This window comes from Petromyzon marinus, chromosome 7, assembly GCF_048934315.1.
Source record: "Petromyzon marinus isolate PM22_M1 ecotype Great Lakes invasive population chromosome 7, UKy_Petmar_22M1.pri1.0, whole genome shotgun sequence".
Lineage (NCBI taxonomy): Eukaryota > Metazoa > Chordata > Hyperoartia > Petromyzontiformes > Petromyzontidae > Petromyzon > Petromyzon marinus.
The window spans coordinates 13,939,131-13,963,066 of record NC_133673.1 but is presented as its reverse complement, the minus strand read 5'-3'; the positions used below and the strand labels follow the sequence as shown (position 1 = coordinate 13,963,066).

At 44.6% G+C, this 23,936-nt stretch overlaps 1 protein-coding gene across 6 annotated transcripts in view; it reads right to left on the bottom strand.

Annotated features, from left to right (window-relative positions):
* Nucleotides 1–786: 786 nt before the first annotated feature.
* The window catches only part of AMBRA1 (autophagy and beclin 1 regulator 1), a 109,915-nt gene continuing 86,765 nt past the window's right edge, over nucleotides 787–23,936 (bottom strand). For 4 of the 6 annotated variants that reach the window (XM_032949239.2, XM_032949243.2, XM_032949242.2 and 1 more), the window contains 5 exons: nucleotides 20,239–20,343; nucleotides 18,094–18,257; nucleotides 15,073–15,144; nucleotides 9,400–9,708; nucleotides 787–6,201 (listed from right to left, as the gene is read on the bottom strand). In XM_032949239.2, the coding sequence (XP_032805130.2) occupies nucleotides 4,862–6,201; nucleotides 9,400–9,708; nucleotides 15,073–15,144; nucleotides 18,094–18,257; nucleotides 20,239–20,343 (1,990 nt within the window). In that variant the 3' untranslated portion in view covers nucleotides 787–4,861. The remainder of the gene's footprint in view (nucleotides 6,202–9,399; nucleotides 9,709–15,072; nucleotides 15,145–18,093; nucleotides 18,258–20,238; nucleotides 20,344–23,936) is intronic. The other 2 variants (XM_032949245.2, XM_032949241.2) reach the window with 2 other exon arrangements.

Genomic DNA, 23,936 nt, shown 5'->3' with positions numbered 1-23,936 from the left:
TAGGGGACGCACCACCCCACTTTTCCTTTCAAATATGAGGGGGGGGGGGGGGAGTGCAAATTTTAATCGACGTCTGCACCATCGCTCCACGCTGATGAAGTCGCCTCTCGTGCAGGTGCCAAGTTGCATTTTTACATCGCCGGGCAGCGAGAGAGGGCAAATGTCGTGGAGGAGGCCTTCATTCACCAGCGTATTGATCATGCCTAATAATGATATTTCCGTGCCAAAAAAATACCAACTTTTTTGTCCTTTTTAAAATGCAATGTTTAAAAAAAACTATCAGTATCCATTTGAAGGAAACTATATTAGATACATGTAAACATTTCAGTCTGAAATTGTACGCACTGCCGTTTTAAGAGGCAAAGTGGCTTACATTTTCCAAGCTTAAAACATTGAAGACGTGTGAAAAAATCGAAAACATGTTTCTACAATTAATCTTAAAATGTAATGTTAACCGCTGAGCTACCATGGGCTTCGGCGGTAGCACATTTGCGGCTTGTTGAGGAGGTTCAAGATTGAAATCCAGCGACCACTCCCGATTAAATGCCGCGGTTGCATGAACCGTACAAATACTCCGCTGTCCATGACGTTAGAAAATCTCGCGGTGTCATTTGCCAGAGTAGTCTATGGGTTTGATGGTGTCGTGGAGGACAAAAAAAATTAAATTGCCCGCAAACGACTCAATTGGGATTGGACCCTGCTGGAAAAGACAGGAGCCTCTGGTGAGGCTTCCCGGGATAAACAGGCATTAGAAAACGATCATGAAGAAAAAAAATTCCAACACTCTTTTTCGGCCAGTCGTACAGCGCCATTTATTCAACTCATAAAACGATTGGGTTAACGAAACACAGCCATCGTGATATACGTTGCATATACATAATTTGGACACAATGTACATTACAAAACCAGCTCTTAGGTGGTTGTTAGACGTTATGTACATAGCTTAGCACTCACATTTATGACAACCAATGCTTTCCATTTGCAGGTGAATAAACGAAATTCAGAGCCAAATTGTTTCAGACACAAACATTTTTTTTTACCAGACTTGTGCAAAGCATGCCGGGACGCAAATATACATTACTGAGAGAGAAAAAAATCAGACTTTTTTCCCCAAGTCAGTAATTTCAAGTGTTGAAAAATAACTCTAGTCTCACCGAGCTGACTACAAGCATAATTTTAACTCCCCCCCCCCCACTCCACTACGAGCGTGGCAGTCTTTAAGGGACAATTTTAAACACGTCCACTTGTCAAGCCTCCCTTATTGTCCTATCGAAGATTGTGTTCCTCTTGTGAGACAAGGCAAGAGGCTCTCACCGCGGGCTGCCTTGGACCCACAAAACAAAGATTTGCCGATCACACGTAATAATGAAAAAATAAAAAAATCCCGGTTTTATGATGCAGTTGAGCTACGATGGCCCCTAATCAACAACCGGCCTCGAAGTTGTTTTCCCAACTTCTTTGGCCACAATTAATCCCGAATAGAACACCACGACCATGTGGGCTTTGTCTGGTAGAGGATGGCGATGGTTCAGTTGTATTTGTTTGCGTGATTTCTTTACCCTTCTTGTACGTTGCACTATCATGTTTTTGTATTGTTGTTACATTCTTACCCGCCCCGACTGGACATCTGTGAACAAGAGCTTTATAGCTCATCGGATTCCGCCAGTATAAATACTCTAATGTAAAGTACACTAGTGATGCGAAACTAATTTCATTTCTTTTACCCTCGTGTAACTGAGCATCGCACAGTTAAACACACTCCTGGCCATGTTCACTGGTTCTCATGCACAAAGTTAATTTTTAGTAATTTTTGAGTGATGCTGATTCTGACAATCTCTGACGAAAAATGGGCTGAGGCAAGACACATCACGAGAAGGGTTGATGGCCGACTGTTATAAATAACAATCAATGGAGGGCAGTCAACGAGTGGAAAGCGTCCTGGAGGACACCCACCGAGGAGATGGAATGATGAAATCACCTCGTGGGCGGTAGTTAGGTGGACTACGAACATCGCTGGATTGTACGAGATGGTGGTGGCTTGGGGTAGCCTTCATGCGGCAGTGGATCGAACATGGCTGGTGATGATGCACCTACGTCTCCTTCGCCTGAACCTCTGTGTGCCTCAAACAAACGACCGTCTGGTACACTCCCGATGGCTCAAGTAGGCCTGTGTGAGGCACAAGAGAAATGGCATTCTTTCTTGGCTGAACGTCGTTGCTCATCTTAAACGAGCTATTCAGATGATAGCAATTGCAAAACATTACATAGACGTAGGAATAATTGTAACTTTTGCATTTTGTGGAACTTAACGGCTTTTCAATTTGTTTCAGCCCGATTTAAATAGACAGGAAGCGTTGCTTTGATACCATCACAATGATCGTGACGCAGGTTTTGCAAGTGAACGGCCCTCGCTTTCACCGTTATTAGACTTTGCATTTCACGGTGGAATATTGTTTTTTTTCCGCGTGCACAAAATGTGAAATGTATCCTCTCCGTTTTAAAGTCCAGTAGAAATGCACATGCACATATAAAAAGAACGGTGAGCAAAAGGCCATAAGTGCTTTCGGTGGAACGTGCCACAGTCTTGAGGGTCCGGTGTTTCATAAAGAAGTCTGCACACGATAAATGCGAGACTCAATGTACAACCTTTCGCGTCAATAAGCATCGCGTGCAAATCAACTCATTCCGTGAGTGAACCTGTCATGACCATCACAGATTTGCGTGACAGTCCGATAAAAAAAAACGCTTCCAACACATCGTGAAGACCACCGCAGTCAAAACGTTGCCATGAACAACGCGGCAATCGAAACATGTTATTCACACTTTAAAACATTTGAGTAAGACACTTAAGTCTCGTGTTAACTTTCAGTTAGAAGTCTCTCTTAATTTGTATAATCTCCACGTATCATTTATATTATCAATGTTGAGCGAATTCACATTTTTAAAAATTTTAACCAAGGTATTCCAACCAACTTCACCTTCACTATATGCGTCTGGGTTCCGATAGCTCTACTGATTTGTTGGTAAACTTGCCATGTGTCTAAAGCACTGGTCTGAAGTGATCATGCTGTCATGTAGAGGCTTTGGCTTATTTTTCACAGGTAACATCCCAAAGCCACAGCTTGCTTTAGCCAAGATAAGGCCTGCAATAATTCACCCACTCTCTCCCGAGAGAGCCAATGAATTGTCATGTGTCTGGATCGAGATTCGATTCAAGAATTGAATAATTTGTATGCGTTGTAATCGATAAGAGGTTCACCAATTATTTTGTGGGGTAGTGGTTCATGCTGAACCACCACACTCGCCGCATATGGCCATGCTCTTATACATGCAGCCAACAACATTCAAAGCCGAGCATCGGTCAGCAGTGGTTTTTAACCTGTGATAAAAACAGGGAGATGCCAAGTATAAGATAACTGACGGGCCCAATTCTATCAAGTTTCACAAAGCCTCAAATGTATTGCTTTTGTGGATCGTGGGAGTGAAGACACACAGACACAGCACGCCCGTCAACTCCCGACACCCAGCTATGGGGCCATGCATTCACATGCCGGTCACGGAAGTTAACGTGAACAAAACTTGAGTTTAACGGGGTTTTATTCGATGCATTTGTGAAACCGCACAAGCCACCACAAATCTACTGAAACGTAATGCTGTAACCACAAAGTACTGTAAACAAGTGCCATTCGAGTTTTGTTTACATGTGAAACCGGGGTCAAACATCCAGCTCGCTTTACTTGATAACCAAACGTATACAACGATTAATTTCCACGAGTAATGCTTACAGAAAGTATCATGTGCAAGAAATATTATTTGTTGTATGTAGACGGTAATAAAATTAACTTTCAAAAACGATTTTAAAAATTATTAAACGTGGCGCACTTTTCAACGTTGCAAATTCAGCATCAGCCATAATTTACCCACTGCGGGGATGAAGGCCTCGCTCAACCCTATTATGGACTCAAACACAAGAGCGACGACCACCCTTTCTGATGAACACAACGAGAGAACGTTGCCACTCAACCCGTAAAAAGAATCTCCTCCGGCTTGAATCAACCCACGTTTGTACTTTGATGGGTTAGTGGAAAAGAACAAAAAACACACTTACAGATATGAAACAGTCGATGCAGTGGAGCAGAGCGGGGGGGGGGGGGGCTTGGGAGCGCTCCGAAATTACAAACACGCATTTGACCGTTTGCGCCACTGCGCTCGCGCATGTACCTGTTCGGTGGCTGACACGGGCTATATTAAATGCCTCCCTCTCACCCCCTTTAAATATTAACAGCTAAAGACGAAGGCTCTTTGTACATCGCGGGTGCATCGAGCGGCAAGGTGGCAGTGAAGTGCAAACGTAACATTCACAGAACTTGCTGCTGCCCTCGCTTCGGTCAATAAATGGAAGAGACTTTGCGCATCGTTAAATTATATTAGCACTGTATCATAATATGCACAATACAATGCTGTTTGCTAATGAAACACAGTGAAAGCACAAACTAAAAACAATAAAAATTGTCAGTAAAACAAAACCAGTGTCGGTTGAATTGTGTAAGGAAATCATCCCTACCAGCCTTAGGATATGCCAAGGCGAGAGGCACAACAAACTATTAGTCAGACAGGTCCATAACGGCGTTTCTGTTTGAAATGAGACCTTAAATGTACTTGTTTTCAGAAATGCCCTTTAACCCGCAAGTTTTCGCAACTATTGCCGGAATCAAAAAATTCCGCTTTGACGCCACATTCATTTATTCAACCTCAACATCACTTCGCTTCACCATTTTTACTTGTGCACGTCTGGGTGGGGCGGTGCGCCGTTGTGGTCAGCCTCGCATTCCTGCCGGAAGAGAAGCTGGCTTTTCAGGCCTCACCATTCCGAATACTGACTGAAGTACATGTCCTCGATGTGTCCGTCAATATCCTCCGCGCGCCCATCGTCGTCGTCGTCATCGTCGCCGCTCTCCCTGCCCGCAGCGTCCACCACGTTTATGGCCGGAGACTCCTGCTCGAGCGAGGAGAGCACGAAGCCCAGGCTCTCCCTGAGCGACGCCTGGCCGCCGCCAGCCTCCGAGCCGGCCGTGTCCGCGTCACTGAATCCCAGCCACTCGTCCGAGAGAGAGAAGTTGCTCTGCAGATCCGGCGGAAGTCGCTCGCGGAAACCGGCTTCGGCCGTCGCAGCTGCGGCCGGTGGTGGTTGCGGCGGCAGCAGCACCCTGTTGCTCTGCAACGAGCCGGATCTCTCGCCCGCGTCCGTGCCCGTGCCCGTGCCCACAGCGACGGACGAGCCGGCCGCAGCCTCTTCCCTTTCTTCTTCGTCGTCGTCATCGTCGTCGTCGCTTGTCGACTGGCCGATCACCTGTGGCGATCCGTCTTCGGAAGATGCGATGAGGTAGGGTGGGGGGGAGCTGGGAGGGTTTCCCATCTCCATCCCCAACGCGAGGGCATCGTACAGGCTTCCCGAGCCGACGCTCTCCGCTCTGGACGGCTCCTCGTCTGCTCGCAACGAAAGAATGAGCCGGGCTTCGACCGAGGCACCGTCGGACTGCTGGCTGCTGGACTGTGCAGCGAGGGCGGCCAGGCTCAAGTTGTCCGTCTCTGTCACAGTGATGGGAAAATGAAGCCCCGTGTCATTTTGGGGCAAAGCGATCGAGTGAAAGGCTTCCGCTTCCCTTACAGCATCAGTACGAGTCTCAATCACGCCGACGGCGCTGGCTGGAAGCGCGGCTAACAAACTGCTTGGGGGCTCCGCGTCAAAAACGGCCGCGACGGACGAACCGCAGTCGGTCCGTGCGGCGGCGGCAGCAGCAACGGCAGCGAGGGCGGAACGCAAGTCTGTGGCGTGCGGGGTCGGCACCGCAGCGACGTGGCCCACCGTCTCCCCGTCGGCGCCCGTGCTCGTCTGGGAGCTCGCGTTAATGACGTGGCTCACCACGATCTCGTTACCGAAGCCACCCATGGAAGCCATGGTGGTGACCCGGCCACGGGTCACCACAGCCGTCATGCCGCCCACCGTCAGTCTGTGGCATATCGCAGTGGCGTCCTCTCGGCCGGAACCCAGGCCGGCGTCCGACGGGGGACCGGAGCCGACGGTCACGGAGGGGGGCGGAATCGTCCCATGATCGGAGTCGGTCTGCGACACGGAATCCGAGAGGCCAGCGGAGCCCAGGGCTTGCCCAGCTGCACGCAGGATGCCCTCGGTGCTCGAACCTAAAAATAAACGGGAGAGAAAAAAAAAATATTGTAAAGCAGCATCCACAAATGTGTAAAATGCTTTGTCCATAATTAGCTCTCAGCTGAATCATTACTTTCATGATTCAATTAATTAATGGCTTAATGTGTTTCCGGCTTGATTTCCACTGTTTTTCTACATGCACCACCAGGCAGTGTGCGGTATCATTCGAGACTGCTGCTCGGCATCATTAAAAACACGAACGCAGTTGAGAAAGGTGGGTATGGCGCATTGCAGGTGTCATTTGATATGAGCCGAAGAAATGCTCGACAGTGGCTTGCTAGAGACGAGCACTCAGAGTGCCCTGTGCTGCGTGATGGCCAGGGTGCTAAGCTGCACGCAGTGACCCTTTTTAATGGGACACTGTGGCTTTTCCCGAAATAGCACTAACCTTTTGTAAGCTCCACTCACAGCCAAGCAAGAAACCACTGCATTCTGTTCGCCGTATTTAATTAAATAAGACAATAAGCATTCACCACTTCATCTCTAGAGAGACAAACAAATTACATTGTCCGTATCACTTTCAGTTTTATTTATCAAATTTCAGCAATGTATCGAGCGTAAATAAAAATGCCGCTAAAACTACAACAACAAAAAACGCTCACCAATATTTCAGAAAACATTACTTACTTCCATATCCGCAGGCTTCTCATAAAAAAGGACTCGTTTCGTCACACAAGTACACGGACCGCAATTTAAAAGCATGTTCATTCAAACTTGACCGCATTGTAACTGTGTCGGGTTCCCTTTTAATAAGTACCACAAAGAGCAGACACATCAATACACAATGTCAGCGCTCTGGGCTAGCACGCTGGCACAAGCACTGGAGTCTGATGGGAGGCGGGGAATTGGGGGGGGGGGGCGATGGGGGAGCTAGGGAGCGACACAGATCGTGCAAAGTGGGTAATGAAAAGTCACACCTCTCATGTGCCCTAAAACTTTTGCGAAGCTGACCGGCTGACCCAAATTGTCAAGCTTGCTTTTGGCTACGCCCAGGCGCCGTTGCTTTTTTAAAAGTCTGCGCAGTTAATGGAACACAACACAGCAGGAAAAAGCACTTCTACAGCCCAAGCCACACAAGGACCGCTATGAAGATTTTTTTGTTTCACGCGTGAACAAGATTTCCTCTCCCGCGGCAAGCCGAGTTTCTTGTGCAGTTAAGTAAGCTGGGATTAGAGCTGGCTCCGAGGTCATGAAGTACAAATTAATTAAGAGGCGCATTCTGTGAGTAAGGTCTACAAAAACACAACCTGGTTTCACTCGGCTTGCCACGTGCGCGACGCAGCGCTTGCGTGCGACACGAGCGGATGCTCAACGCGTGTCAGCGAGCCGTAAATCCCCATTATTGTACCTCGGTGACAGCAGGGCATTAAAGTGAGTTTACTTTAAAATGCCTTTAAATAACAATAAATTCGTATTGTGTATTAAAATTCATGGGGTACGAATAATACGCTGTCATGGAAACCCACACAGGATGCCTTGCAGTACGCCTGCATGAATGCAAGAAGAGGCTCCCAGTGGTGATGATTCATGGAGGCTGCTTAAACCGTTATTAATATTGATGGCAAGGACATTGATTTCCTTTTGAGCAGCACAAAAGCAAAACGTCTCGCAAAACCAAAGAAACGGTCTAATCGTTATCGGGAGCATTTTGAAAAACACTTACTGGAAACACTCACGTTGTGGCTAAAAATACACTCGAGAAGACAGGGCTTTAGTCTTGTTTGCATTTCACTGATAACTAAGAGCAAAACAAAAATATATTTTTTTCTCCTCGGTCAATATGTTAAACAACGTTTCCATTGAGAGCACACCTAGACCCTTTTGATACACTAAGACTGTGATGATGGTGATATTAATAAGTACGCTGATAGGATTGTCAAAACATTAGGCTAACAAAAAGACAGATTGCATGGCACACAAGTAGAATTGAAAGCTTTAATTGCAAACAAGCACACTGCGGTCAACAAGCATTGTTAATGTTCAATTGTTAAAGAGTTAACATATTTCATTGTTAAAGGCATTCAATATAGTTTTCTAAATTATCCATGGCGCTATCTGAAGTATATTTGAAAAATGGTAAAACATGGGAATTTCATTGATAATAGCGTGGTCTTCAGCAGCCTAAGCATCAAATCACTTCTCAAATCAATGTTTAGTGCCACATTCCAACGGGCCACTATGGGTGTCACAAAAGACACACTTGGAAAGGCCGAACCATGGTTCAGCGACGGAGCAGAACTGTCGGGGGCAAGTAAGAGCTGCCAACTAAGGTGGCAGTGAATGTGGTGTTTCATTGTACAAAAAGGAACAGTTTCCACTCCTGGGTTCCACAGGTATCACACGGTGGCCAAAAGGTTAAGGGGTCCCATGCCACGAGAAGGGGGGGGGGGGCGCAGGGGGCTTATGAAAGTGCCTAGAGGAAAAACTATTTTAATTATTTATTCTTGGTTCTTCGGTAAAGTCACCACGTAGAAGGGAAACAATAAAATAATAAAAATATAAAACAATAAAATTCTCACGACGTTTCGACTGTGGTGTTCACACCTGATGATGATTGCTTGTGTTGCAGTTGAAAAACCGTGATAATTTTATTGTTTTATATTTTTATTATTTTATTCTTTCCCTTCTACGTGACTTTACCGAAAGAAACAAGAATATGATTCCCTACAGTCACGAAAGCTTTAAACCAAAATTAATTTTAATTATGGTTACGTGGTTGAAAGGGGCTATACGCCAGTCGGCAGTTCAGAACGGTGGCGACATTGTGAACGCAGTACAGTAATTTGCCTCCGATGTTAACACATTGGGCACAGTGACTTCATTAGATCTGCGCCTTACAACTGGGCATCTGGCAAATGACCCCAAGTGAAAGTTTCAAGTAGTCTGGGCACAAACGATTTTAAAAGACGTCAAGGAGGCATTGTGCAGTGGGGGGAGCACAGTTATAGCTATTTCACACGTCGGCTTTAGCGACCAATATTATCCAAAATGAAGGGGTTTTTTTAGTTAGATCGCGTAAACATAAACGTGTCGTTAAACCCGCCACCGGCAGACACAGCCAATTCGTCAGGTTTGCCACGCAAACAAAACGTGCCAATTAGTTAACTCCTTCAGCACACCGGTGTGTTGCAGAGTAAACCCACGACATTCTACCTGCCTGCGGCGTTACAGACCTGCATCACTTGCAGCAGGAGGCTGCGGCGGTGGGGAATCGCTGCCCGTGGCGCGCTCCTGCCGGTACAGCGTGCCGTAGCTGTCGATGACATCCTGCACGGGTTCGTCCTGCCGGGGCGGAGAGGTCGCCCCCCCCGGCGGGGGCAAAAGCACCGACGGTGCCGGGGCGCCGCCGACGTCACCCGGGCCGCCGTCGGTTGGAGCGTTGTCCGACCGCCGCTCGTGTTCCGCGTGTGCGCTCTCGGCCGGCGCCACGCTGGGACGCAGGGCCCGCACTCCGCTAGGGCCCGGCCTCTCTCCGTCGTCGGCTTCGCGGTCGAAAACACACACGAGAGACAAGCGCAGCACAGCGAAAACAGTGCTCGTGTGAGCTCATAAGTTTGATTGGACGTGAAATTGCAAAGGTAGCATTCAAACGCTGGCAAGATCTCTGCAAATAGTACCAACATGTGTAATTAGTAAGCATTTTTCTGACATACAGTAACAAAGGCGAGTATAGAGGGATTCAAACTATGTCTTCGTGGACAATATAAATGGATGTGAGCATTATTAAGCTGACATCAAATAAAGTGCCACGGCTCTTCGCGAGCATAAAACAATGATCAAAAGAGCAATGTCCCAGAATGTCAGACTCCCATGAATAATGGTAGATCTTTATATTGTTCAGCGTCGATATCATAGGCGACTCAAACAATCAGACAGCTATATTCTTGGTTCTTTCGGTAAAGTCATGCAGAAGGGAAACAATAAAATAAAAAAATATGAAACAATAAAATTCTCACGACGTTTCGACTGCAACACAAGCAATCATCATCAGGTGTGCAGTCGAAACGTCGTGAGAATTTAATTGTTTTGTATTTTTTTTATTGTTTCCCTTCTGCGTGACTTTACCGAAAGAACCAAGAATACGAATCCCTGCAGTCACGAAAGCTTTAAATCAAAATCAGACAGCTATTTTATTTCTGCTTTGAAGCTTGATTACACAGGACATAAAATACATCCCCTGACTATTTAAGCATGTGTAGGGCCCCCAACAGAGCCCAAGTGTCGCAGCTCAGGAGGTGATAGGTAACGTTGCAAACACAACAAGCATGTCCTTTGCTTATAATGAGTGCGAGCTTCGTCACTTTTACCTGCAGATACTATTTTAAGCTGACAGCGGAACCCAATTGTGACAGCCGCCTAATGAACTAGGTAAGCACACATCGTGCTACCGGAGACAAAAACCATGCATCATGTTCACCATCAGGCGCACTACTGCAGTCGTATACAACGGGGTGAAATTATACTACGTGACAGCACAATAAAAAAAATTGTCCTCTCAAGGCAGAGACCTGAAAGCCATAATTGCTCTTGGTCACACAAGCACGCAATCCACCAAAATTGTTCCTCAAACAATTTGCCCGAGGCTATTTGCCAGGGTTGTTCCTTTTAATTCATGCATGAACAGGTAACGTGTTGGGGTGACATGCCGAGCGCTCTCACGGACCGTCACGCTTGCCTCTACATCTGAATTTCAAAAGGCAACGCAGACTCAAACAGCGCATGCCGACTAATTGCCTGCGGACCTCAGAAGACCCCGCACAGCCATCCTCACCTGCAGAACATCCGTCTACCGCTGTCGCTTCCAAATGTACGACCCGCGATATTACCGCATGTTGATAGAGCAACCCTTCATCAACCAAGACCTTCCAAACACAACTTCCGCGTGTAAGATGGCACAAAAAATGCCAATATAAAAAAATCACGACCCAATGGAACTGCCAAATTAAATATTTCTCAAACCAAGTCCTGCAAACGTTTGAATCTGGAGACAAAAGAGCTGCAAGTTATTTCTGGGCCCCCTAAGTCTGAAGTGACACAATCAATTCCCTGATCTTACATCATGTACCACATGCGCCATTTAGCCACGTGAAATGTCACATGCTCACAGTACTCAAAAGTAACGATGCTCCACATTATCACTTAAGTGTTAAAAATATAATGGGATTCTTGATAATTAGAGGCCACAAAGGATTTATAATCTGCCAAAGTTGTGAAAATGATGTAAGTACCTTCGGGAAATGAAATATGAGCTTTGGTACGTGAGGTGTATAGCCGAGTTTGAATAATAAATAGAACATATTGCAAGCAGTATTTGGTTTGGCTCTGGTACAGGGGGGTGGTACTTAGCAATGAATCACGTTGGTGTCTGTTATAAGCAATTTCAGCCTCTAACATGAGTCTTGTTAATTCTATCACCATTTCACATTGCATATGAATTCAAATACACCGGATACTTGGCAACACCCTGTCTGCCATCACCCAATGCATTTAAGTTCAGTGTCACACAGTGCACACAATGTTATAATAAAATAAAAATATAAAGTGCCCAAACTGATTAAATTCCTGTCTGCCATTTCTCTGCCACCACCACCGGCCTCTTGGGTGGTGCATAACTGTTTATAAAACGTAATTACAGACAATCAGGGAATCTATTGCGGTGTTCATAGCAGATGCATTTTACCTCGGCTGGATTAAATATGAATACAAACGGGGCCAAAACCCCTTCCAACGTTCAAATTGCTGGCAATAGACAGCACTGTGCCACCATTCCGATCAGCACGGTTGGCTACGTATGGTGCAAAAGAAGTTCAACACATATATATTCCCCGCAGCCACTGGTGAATCCCAGAATTACTCATTGGTTTTTTTTTCGGTAAAGTCACGTATGTAGGAATACCATAAAATTATATTAAAACAAATCAATCACGATGTTTCGACCGCAACACAGGCGATCTTCATCAGGTGTAAAAAAACAAATCACGGAGGTAAATACAACAAGAAGATGAGAGACGAGAATTCAACAAACCCAAGAAAAAATATGTGATGCACAACCAGTCAGGTCAACGACACAGTTAGACACTTACCTGGCAGACCACGAATTTCATATGTATTTCTGACTTGTACCTCGTATTTGTGCACTCTGTCTATGCTGGTATATTCAATCCAGTGGTTGAACACGAAATTTAACACTTCTGAAATTCGTGGTCCGCCAGGTAAGTGTCTAACTGTGTTGTTGACCTGACTGGTCGTGCATCACATATTTTTTCTTGGGTTTGTTGAATTCTCGTCTCTCATATTCTTGTTGTACTTACCTCCGTGATTTGCTTTTTACACCTGATGAAGATCGCTTGTGTTGCGGTCGAAACGTCGTGATTGATTTGTTTTAATATAATTTTATGGTATTCCTACATACGTGACTTGACCGAAAAAAACAATGAGTAATTTATGCAGTCACGAAGGCTTTAATTCTTTATGAATCCCAGAATTACCAAATGGTGGAAGCAGGGAACCTGTGAGCGGGTAAGGGAGGTGCGTGGGGGGTGGTACTGAGTGTGAGCCACGAGCACTCGAAGGCCTCCCCACCCCATCTGGACAAGTTCCTGGGTCTACATAGCAAGCACAGTCTTCAATTACCCTCTGCCAAGCGTTTAGAAACATTCTGGCTCCGAGCTGACAGGGGAAATACTAATAACATTTCACTTAATTTATTTACTGTGTAAAACAGAGCTTTATCATTCTCTAATGTTTTAATGTTGCCCTTTTTCTTTTCCCTCCCAGGGAATATATTAACGTATTCCAATTGCTGTGCCAGCATCACACCGGAGACAAAGGCGAGCAGTGGTTCACCGTGTCCGAATGGTCCCGGAAGATGACGTCACAGAACTATTCATGAAAAGTCACGTCAGCAGGCCTACGTGCCCACACAAGGACGCAACTTTTAAATATAGGCTTTGTAAAAAGTTTGCTGCATTTAAAAAAAAGAAAAATCAATGCTCTGAGTTGGAATAAGCCGAACTAAATCTAAACGAAAGGCAGCGTGATGAACCAAACGTAATGCGATAATTTTTCATACAACCAAAGGGTGACGGACTTGAAACCATGAAAGTTGCTTGCACACGTGGAAATCTGGTTGCTTATTTTTTTTCATGTATTATTATCGTTCACATTATTCCTATATCTTAAGAATACGGCGAACGCTGGAGAAGAAAAGTGGCATTACCACAGACTCGGTGCAACCAGCCTCAACTCAATGCGGGAACAACGTCTAAATGTGTTTGCGTGGTACGTGCATCCGTTGCAGGAAAATAATAACGCATGGGAGAGCGCCCATTGAACGACCTCACCCAAAAGCAGCCGTGAACTAAACGCCATGCCATGTTATGCAAGCTATTTGACTGTCCATCACAAATGACAAGGCTTTAAGTATTTTTTTTATTTCTCAAATGCCGAACGTGGTATATTTAGGGCACTCCATTTCATCCGCGGCTCAGACCCGCAGTCGTGGTATGATGAATGAATGGTGGCGCCTTTCAAGGGGTATATTAAGCGTGTGTGCTTTAAATATACTCTTCTAAACCAACACGCGTTAATGAAGGTACACAATGTACCTTGTAAAACTATCGAGGAACTGAACGTCATGTGTATGCATCTGTATTCAACGTGACGAATAAAACACCTCCCGCTGATGCATGGATGATCACCTTGCATGATCGTTAATTATTAATTCACACGTAATATCAGCCTGACAATAGCACTGCTGTGAGATGCCGACTCCTTATAAGGCAATAAGACTGAGAATTCAACAGTTGCGCCTCACAACACTAGGAAAGCCATACCAAGCAGCCTTAATGCGACCATTTGAATGTACTGCAATATATGAAACAAAGATGCAAGCTGTCAACATGCCGTATATCACCTAAAAAAAACTGTTAGGGGAAATACTGTTAGTGAGCACCTATTAAGCGCAGAACGGAGCATGAGTTGGTGGTGGCTTTAGCAACATGCCCAGTGCCTTTGTGTCCCCAGTGCTGATGTAAAAGCACACTACCAGATACTCGTTCAAGGCCGAGTCGATCTAGAGGAAGGCGCAGAAGTTCAAATATTCGCAAATGTTATCCATGAGCGGCAATTGAATTCAAACTGCTGGGTTCATAGCACCATGCATGCCGTAACCATTACACTACCGTAACCACTACACCACCGCTTGCCCCAAGATGTAACGCAAATGTACACACTCGTCCTATACTAAGCCCCGAGTTAAATCCACCGGGCAACCAAAAACGATTGAATGTGGTTGGGGCTATCGCTGCGCCCGCACCTGCTGCGGCCGTGCTCACGAAACACGTGCCAGTAAAAAATCAATACAGGTCACAGGAATCAACACCAGAGCATAGTCCAAGGATGTTTGAGCATCCCAACATGCCGAGACGACGCACACAGCTGTGTTTTCATCCTGGCAGAATGCCAACAATGCAGTCGCGAGGCCAATGTTCGATGCACTCTTTATATTTTCTTTCCCAACCCAATTTGCAGTAATGCATGACCTGTGCACGGCCCGTCTCAATGCTTGTTATTTCTTCTTAACGGCGCACGGTCCCATGATTCCAAGACGCCGGCTGCGAGGGGTGAAGGGGGGGGGGGGGCGTGCGTTGTTTCCAAGGAAACTTAACAAACTGCAGTGGTTCTTTGCTTCCCGGCGGCCAATGGGAATGGGGCAATGTGTGTGCCTTAGAGTGAAGGGTAAATAAAAGAAGACACTGCCACATAATGGAAGGCGATGATAATCATGTGAATAATAAGCCAATAAAACCCAGGGGAAAATGTAAATAAAATATATCTGTGCTTACAATTATTCAATGACTGCCACACAAATGGACAGTAAGATGTGGCACCAGGAGCTCGGAGGCCCCCTGCTAAAACTGCAAAATCAAAGGGAGAGGGGGCGAGAGATGGGGAGAGAAAGAGATTATGGGGAAGGAGCAAAGGGCAAGCCAATCTCAGTAGGATTAGGGGAAAAAAAATCTAGTGGGATCCCTCTCCATTAGCATCACTTACAGTCTCCAGCGCACTACCCACACCCAAACCCGCTGCCCCGTCAGCGCAGCACAGCACCCGCATATAAATTGAACCCGTCATTCGCCAACACATGGCTCGGGGTTTTCCTTTAGCTGCTCTTACGCTCGTCCACACGTAAACAAGGAAATAAACAATAAAAACAACCCCCCCTGCCCCCCCCCCCACATTTGCTCGTATAGGTACACGGAATTAAAACGCACAAACGGGGGGGGGGGAGCTGTCAAAGTTGGCGAATTCTGAAACTTTGCACGGCGTTGTCTTCGTACAATTCCAAAATATCAATCGTTTTGCAAATAATGCTCAGCAGATGCGCAAATGACCGGCATGATCAACAAAGCTTGGTCGAACAAACTAACAAAAGCGAGCTAAATGAAAGAAACATGCAATTAAAATTGACGGTGGTCAACCTCATAACAATAATGCACTGATGGTACGGGGGGGGGGGAGTACAAGTGAAGTCGTTGAAGTCGACTCGGCTCATTACCGCATTTTAAGCAGGATGCAATAATAACGCAAGTGGCAAACATCAAACATTTGAAAGGGCTGGACCCAACTCCTTTCATTTTCAGTTGCTGAAAACAGGCTCATTTATATTCAACGTAAGTTAAAAGAAAATGCGTTGATTTGTAATTGAAGGAGTGCTACTTCCCTGTCCTTTCATTACAACGGCTAGGGTGTTGTGCCAGTCAGTGATGGTTGGTTTTTCCATCACATCATTTCGAAGATTAATTTTTTTACAGATCTAACTAAAAGGGTCTAACTAAAAAATGGCAAAGGACTTGAAAGAGAGGAACTAGGGTATTTCATCACAACTATCAACAAAGTGGTGTTCGATACCATATGCATGCACGTATACTTACGTCCGCTCGGTTCACCGTGTCAAATTCACAGACTAATTCAGGAGCTTCGCTCTTGTAATTTACCAATTTGTGTTCCACAATGTCTTTTTGTTAATTAGTTTTGTTTACCCTGCATGTAGCCAGCAATACAAATGAGTGTGAAATACCCTATGTACTTCGTATAATGATTTTCAAATAATTGAAGTGGAACATGTTTAATCACCCAATAATTCTATTCTGCCCGGTTATCATAATTGTATTTTCATTAGTATATGCGACTTTCGCAGGTAAGTCGGATCTAATTATTTTATTACCATGATATTCTAACCCTATGATAATTATAGATGCTTCTGCTGTGCATACAAATTAAGTTTTTGTTTCTCTTGCATGAACGGCTGCTGAGACAATTGACCAAAAAGCGGCACAATTAATTGTGTGAAAGTGCACATTGCACGATATTACGTGCCGAATTAAAACAATCATCCACAAAATACTCAATTGAGATCACACATAGCAATCATTGCCCCCTACTGGCAGACGAATGCCCGTTTGGAGGCCAAGCGCCGAGTCACCATGTGCCTACAAGGACAGCTGCCACTTGGAGGGTGCCCTTTCAAATGTTTGAGAGAGGATGTGATATGACGTGCTCCGAGACATGTCACACGATAAACGGTAGGGTTGACATGAAGGGTCAAACAATCCATCGATGCATGGTTTCGCCGATATCCATTGTTATGCTCACGATATTACCCATCAAATATTACGCTTTCAGAATAATTATCAAAGCATATGCTTTACAATACAATCATGTTGACCACTGCAGCCAAGGCCACTATGTTTAACACACTAGGACAAAAAATATTCTTTAATGGAATCGCGACTCCAAATCGTAGCAATTCATAGAATTGTGTGGGTGACGAGAATCCTGACAAGACTAGTTGATGGCAAGTGTTTTAAGCGTGCCACGTTTTCATAAAACAATTAACCAGCAACCAAAACAGAAAACAATATATTGAGTACATTTATTATATTGATGTAGTTTATACTTAGTTTGTTTACATCGGTTTATTGTATGATAGTTGGGTAGTTGCAGTCCTTTAGCGTCAATATACTAAATGCATCTGTTGATATGTAAACTCTGACTTTAACATAGCTGTTTCCGTGATCAGTTACATGCTAATCCCTCACATTAACATCATGCTAATCTCCTAGTTACATGCTAATTTCTGACTTTAACACCCTGCTAATCCAACACTTTAACACAGCTATTTCAATGCTAAATTATCCTGTCGATATGTAAACTCCTTTGTCAAGGCGCTCTGCTCCTCCCACCTAGCTTAAAAGACGCTGCGAAGCTTAGCAGAGTTCATTGAAGCGCTGTCGTCCCGACAGTTCTGTTCCTTCACCTGAAGAAGGCTACTTGTGTTGTGGCCGAAACGTCGTGAGAATTTTATGTTATTATATTTTATTTTTATTATTTTATTTCCATTCTACGTGACATTACCGAAAGAACCAAGAAGAAGAAAACAAGCAATCTGCATAAAGTACTTAAATTATGCTTACGATTTTATACTCAAATCAAACCTAAATGAAGATGCCAAGCAGCTTCGCCCTATTAAGTGAAGGTCCTGGTCATCATCATCATCGAGGATGAATCCACTGCTGGATGAAGGCCTCCACGAGTCGTCGCCATCTCTCACCATCCTGCCAGGTAACAATCCCATCGAGCGCCTGCACACGAGCCGATTTTTGGCTCCATCTCTTCAAGAAGAAGTCCTGTTTCCTTATGCCTACAAAGTAATTGCTAACGTCGCTTTGCCCTACATCCTACTGTACCGTCCGCCATGGTTCGTGATATTGGGGGTCCCGGTAAAACTATACAACGGCGCCGATTAATGGACAACTCTGCAAGTGCCGAGAGTTGTGTCTCGTCGGCACACCTGCCGCGCGTACCGTGCTCGGCGTCGGTCTGTGTGCTGGCGCTGAGGAAGTGGCGCTGCGTCTGCGTTCCCTGAGTGGTCACGGACCAAGAGCCTGGTCCGCGTGGCTGCAGCCCGATGGCGCTCATGAGCGCCAACTCGCGGTCGGGCCTGAACGCATCCGACCTCGGCGCAGACCTGTGACGCACACACACAACATACACACGGCACTGAATCAGACGTGGCAACCGCTACGCGATGGCTCGCTCAACGCCTCGCCGAGACTCGCTGAAGCTTATAGGAAATGGATAAACGTTACATGCCGATGCGTGAAAATCGACGTGTCAGTATTTTTTTTTTAAACGTATGTGATGTAGAGAGCGCTTCTTAATCGGCGCAGTTCACACCAAATATCTGGACCGTGGTCTCTCAAACTCACAGGCCTCGCGATCCATCATGGTCCGCCATTCAAATACAGATTAACTCAATAATTGATTTGATTATTGGTTTGGCCACGTAATGATCTGGCCAAATTTAAGTCGTTAAGACCCTCCGCCACCCAACATAACAACACATTATTGTTTCAACACACGCACACCAAAGTATCCTGGAAAAATTATTCTCACAACCAAATTAGTCAACTAGATACAAGACGTTTTGTTTTGAACTACTTCAACCATCTTCTGGACAAGATCCAGGAAGGCAGAATAACTACATCACCTGACCCTGGCTTCCGAAAAAGTTGTCATGTCGTCAAGGAACAAAAGATTATTACATGGCCCAACCCTAAAATTTCATTAGAAATCGTAATCTTGGTTTCTAAAAACCTAAATGTCAAGTTCATAGGTTAAGCCTTTACACACTGCACGGCCTCATTATTGCTAAACAACAATGCCATGCCAAGTAGAGGGCACTTTTTAATTAGTGTGCTCTCTCAGTCACCTGAGACGCGCACACACACACGATCTCAATACAATTTGAACGAGGTCTGCACGTCACCTGTAACCCACAGGCACGTGCAAGATCTCAATCTTAATTTTATCGAGCTTTCCTGAAGCTCCCCATTCCACGCATGCGACCCCTCAATCTTGATTTAAAGCAGCGCTCGTGTTCGTTTCCAAAATGTGTTTCGCGATTATCGGGTGCGCACGGCCTGCTATCGGCTTAACTTGTATTAGAACAAAGGACACATTGGTAAACTTGGAGAGATGCACCGTGGTGGATCGTTAATGGTTTACCAAGGAACCACTACCACTTCGGAATAAACACTTAAATGTTGAGTGGCAGTGGCGGCGAGACAGCTGAAAAAGAAATTGTGTAGCCCATTAAATATTCAACCAAAAACCGATTCACTCATATAGTAGATATTTAACTTTGGATGTATATCCTCGGGTGTCCTATACAGGCATTATGAAGCTTTGTTCACGCGAAAATAAGACTTTAAGATTAGATTATGTCTTACATTACTGTGAACGCTGCACATAAAAAAAATCCTGACGCCATCGGATGGATTACCAAAATGGAAACAGTGATAATGTTTTATCAGTTGCTTTTCAAATGCCACGCAAAAGGAGAAATGTGAAGTCAATACCATAGAGTATAAAAAAGTGATTGTAGTAACGTCACTAGAGTACACTATAATGGCACACATGACCACGATTTTAATAAAATTATTTTATTGTTTTATTTTTATTATTTCCCTTCTACGTGACTTTACCGAAAGAACCAAGAAAATGAATCCCTGCAGTCACAAAAGCTTTAAATCGAAATTTCACGATTTTAATGTTATATTTATTGTTTCAGGCAGTCCATGATACGTAGCCTCCATAAAGCTAAGTGTTTTTTTGGGCAGCATATTTCTTTATTGCAGCCTGTACATATTCTATGCTGCCATAACTTTCTGTAGACCGGTTTTCATCCCTTATTCATTTTCAAATAAACCTCACAAAGTGATGTTATTTATTCCACTTGATATAACAAGCTCCCAGAAAGCTCTGACTGAATGCAAAAAAAAAGGTTTTTTTAAGCCATCAATCTTGCAAATCGAAGCGTTCATGTTATCCTCGGCCCTTGTGTTGAGCAGCGAGTAATGTCGGCCGTGAGATGCGCTCAGTGCGAAAGAGCCAACGGATGGGAACTTGTCGCGGCGATCATAACGACGACGGTGATGGGTGCTCACCCAGGGCGCACAGGCTCTCGACGGCTCTGTAACGAGTCCACGGCCTCTGACAGCGTGTAAAGATTGTCCCAGCCCACATCGCTAGTCAGGCTTGGGTCCACTCCGCTGGGGTGGGGCGGGGGAGGCAACCGGCAACGCACAATTGCAAATGACGACACACGGCACAGTCACAAAGTGCAGATACGCATCATATACAACCTGCAGTGCAACACGGGATACGCCACACGCGCTCGACGCACAACCGCAAGACAAAGTGTGGCCAGAAGTGTAAATCATATGCGGCACGTAACCCATCATAAATAACACACTACGTTGATGTTAAGCTCGCAACAGGCAGCTCGTAACACACAGCCACACAAATCACCATGTGACACGCAGCACTTAAAACCAAATAAATGACCATCATTCAGCGTAGCCCGAACTTTCCTTAAAAAATTTACAGAGAAAATTATTTAAATGTCTGCAACAGGTAATTAATTGAAAAAGGGTTACTTTTTTCCCATTTTTGGATTGGAAACAAAAGCTAAAAGCATTCTCCCCATACAAAGTTCAGAGGTCAAACCACCGCATGCCCCTAATGGAGTTGAAGTATGTCAGGCTCGTGCTGGACGCTAAACAAAAACGCAAACAAAGAACGCACATTTCACTTTGCCAATTACAAGCCTTCTAACTAAATGCACACATTAGAGGCAATCAGAACAATCGACAGAATTTTTTTGCCGGTAACACACGGCCATGCACCAAAACGCTGTGAAATTTGTTGTTCATCGTTTCACCCACTGCAATGAGCTGCTCTGTATTGTTTCATACCTATGAACATTACTGCCTTCATAAAAACGGTGAAACTCCTGTTATACATTTTAATTTCAAGCTTTCGTGACTGCAGGGATTCATATTCTTGGTTCTTTCGGTAAAGTCACGTAGAAGGGAAACAATAAAATAATAATATAAAATAAATTTCTCACGACGTTTTGACTGCAACACAAGCAATCACCATCAGGTGTGAAAACCACAGCAAGAAAATTTGAAAAAAGTGGCGTTTTTTTAAAACGTTAGCACCACGGAGAGCGATTTGGCAGTTATTAAAATGGACGAGTCCATCTATGTTCGGAAAAGAGGAGGGGGGAGACGAAAATAATGGATGCGGTCTGAAAGCCACCGTAAGCGTGAACACTCAATTAAGAGACCCAAAATGGTTTATCATATCCTTCCAATGATTGCAAAGCCAGAATCCATCTTCTTGGTTGAAATTGTCTCTGTTTGTATATGTGGATAGCCTCATGAATGAATCTCTCATGATAGCCAGATAGCTTGCAGAAAACCTCTGTCTTGGAGAAGTCAATGTCATGTGAGCCTACTGAATTATAACAGTGATCTGTCACGGCCGAGGTGTTGGTCCTACCGTGTTTTTACCCTGGCGTCTACAAACTAAGTTGCCTCTGTGGTGGTAGTTACATTGGAGAAACAAACGACATGTCTCGGACCGCATTCGTGAACACAAAGCAGACATGAAACATGGTAGGACCAACACCTCGGCCGTGGCAGATCACTGTTATAATTCAGTAGGCTCACATGACATTGACTTTTCCAAGAGAGGTTCTTTGTAAGCCATCTGGCTACCATGAGAGATTCGTTCATGAGGCTATCCACATATACAAACACAGAGACAATTTCAACCGAGAAGATGGATTCTGGCTTAGCAATCATTGGAAGGATTTGATAAACCATTTCGGGTCTTAATTGATTGTTTATGCTTACGGTGGCTTTCAGACTGCATCCATTATTTTCGTCTCCCCACTCCTCTTTTCCGAACATAGATGGACTCGTCCATTTGAATAACTGCCAAATCGCTCTCCGTGGTGCTAACGTTAAAAAACGCCACTTTTTTCAAATTTTCTTGCTGTGGTTTTCACACCTGATGATTGCTTGTGTTGCAGTTGAAACATCGTGATAATTTTACTGTTTTATATTTTTTATTATTTTATTGTTTCCCTTCTACGTGACTTTACCGAAAGAACCAAGAATATGAATCCTGTTATACATGTTGGTGTGGGGTGGAGCGTGGAGGAACCAATGGGACAGCATTTATTCGCTGAAATTATTCCGATTATCCACATGGTTGTCCGTAGTTCATACAATTTAATCTCTCTCGCGTCCAAATGCAACTTATCTCAAGTCAGTGGACTGTGTTAATTACGGCGAACAAAGAAGCATATAGAGTATATATAAAGATTAGAAAACAAAACTGCCAAAGGTAGCGATGAAGATAAAGGTCTTGGGATGGTCTGGAGCATGGACTTGAGGCCAACGAGTCAAGAGCACATAGTTGATGGCCTTGACTACAGTTGCCAATGTTCAAAAAGACCCATCAGGTTAAAATTAGGTTTTGCACTTAATGTGGCTAAACTTTCATCTCTTGAGAATTTGAACTATGGTTTGTTGTGTAATAAACAATCACGTCCTGTCGCAGGGTGGAATGGAAAGTTCTTCCCGCTGGTGTTGAGAACAGGGCACTTCAACAGAGAAACGTAACTTTTTCACATTTTCCCCCAAGAAAATCACGCTCACAACAACAAGTTGTGAAAATTCAAAACTTAGAAAAACCCATCTAGGAGAGTGTATACTGCGTTAATCGTTTCGACTCTTCTAAAGCATGCCTTCGGCTTTGACTTGGACACAATGGTAAAAAGTTGTGCATCCGAGGCGTTTGAATATGCAGCGCGCAACAACAATCTGCTCGAGCATTCTTCACAACGACCCGCGTGACACAAATCAGGTCATGCAGTTAGAATATCTGCAGACGACAAAGAATATATTTGAACTTTTTTTTTAGGAAATTCACCTTACGTATTTCCACCCCCTTCAACATTTTGAAACATTTTCATGATCCGAGGTCACAATTTGATTCCAGAATTGATTCTCTTTTGTAAGCAATGCGGTGAAGAATATAGTGCCTCTATTAGCTGTAGGGACCACGAGAATCAATTACATACAACACAGACGGATCGAAAATAATCGACTCTCACACGCATGATTTGATGCATGTATTGTGAGCATAAGAATCAATTTTCATTGACAAATCAATGCACAGTTACATGCCTACTCAGGAACCTATTTTTGCTGCTTGATGTATCTGCGTTGCTGTTTGTGCATTTTTTTTTTACCTGGGTCACCCCTGAAAGAGACTTCTTGTCTCAATGGGCTCTTAACTGGTGCAAAGGTAATCAATCAAAATGGAGTGTAGCAGACCAATGCATCTTACGAACACGAACAGCTCGATGTCCGCTTGCCTCCCCGACGCCATGCGGGTCACTAGGTTTTATTAGACTGTACTTCACACCGGTCCAGTGCAGGTTGGCAAAGGTGGAGAGCATACACATACAGTACAATAATAAAATCTGCTGCACCGCCGTCTGCCGTGCCAGAAGATAGCATTACAAAAGCGGGGCCACGTTCAACATATTTCCCCAAAATGGTTTAATGATTCGGTATAAACCCTGACATATTTGGTGCAGGCCTAACCCGACTTTCTTTCCACATGTTGACAATCGAAAATGAGCCCAAGGGACAAGAGGAGCGAGAGTGAGAGAGTTTGGTGGAAGGAGGAGTATTCAAGGTAGCACACAGTGTACAGTGCGAGTCAATGGGTGGGCGTACGACTGCATTGCGTTGGTGGGATGCTATGGGTTCGGAAAGCG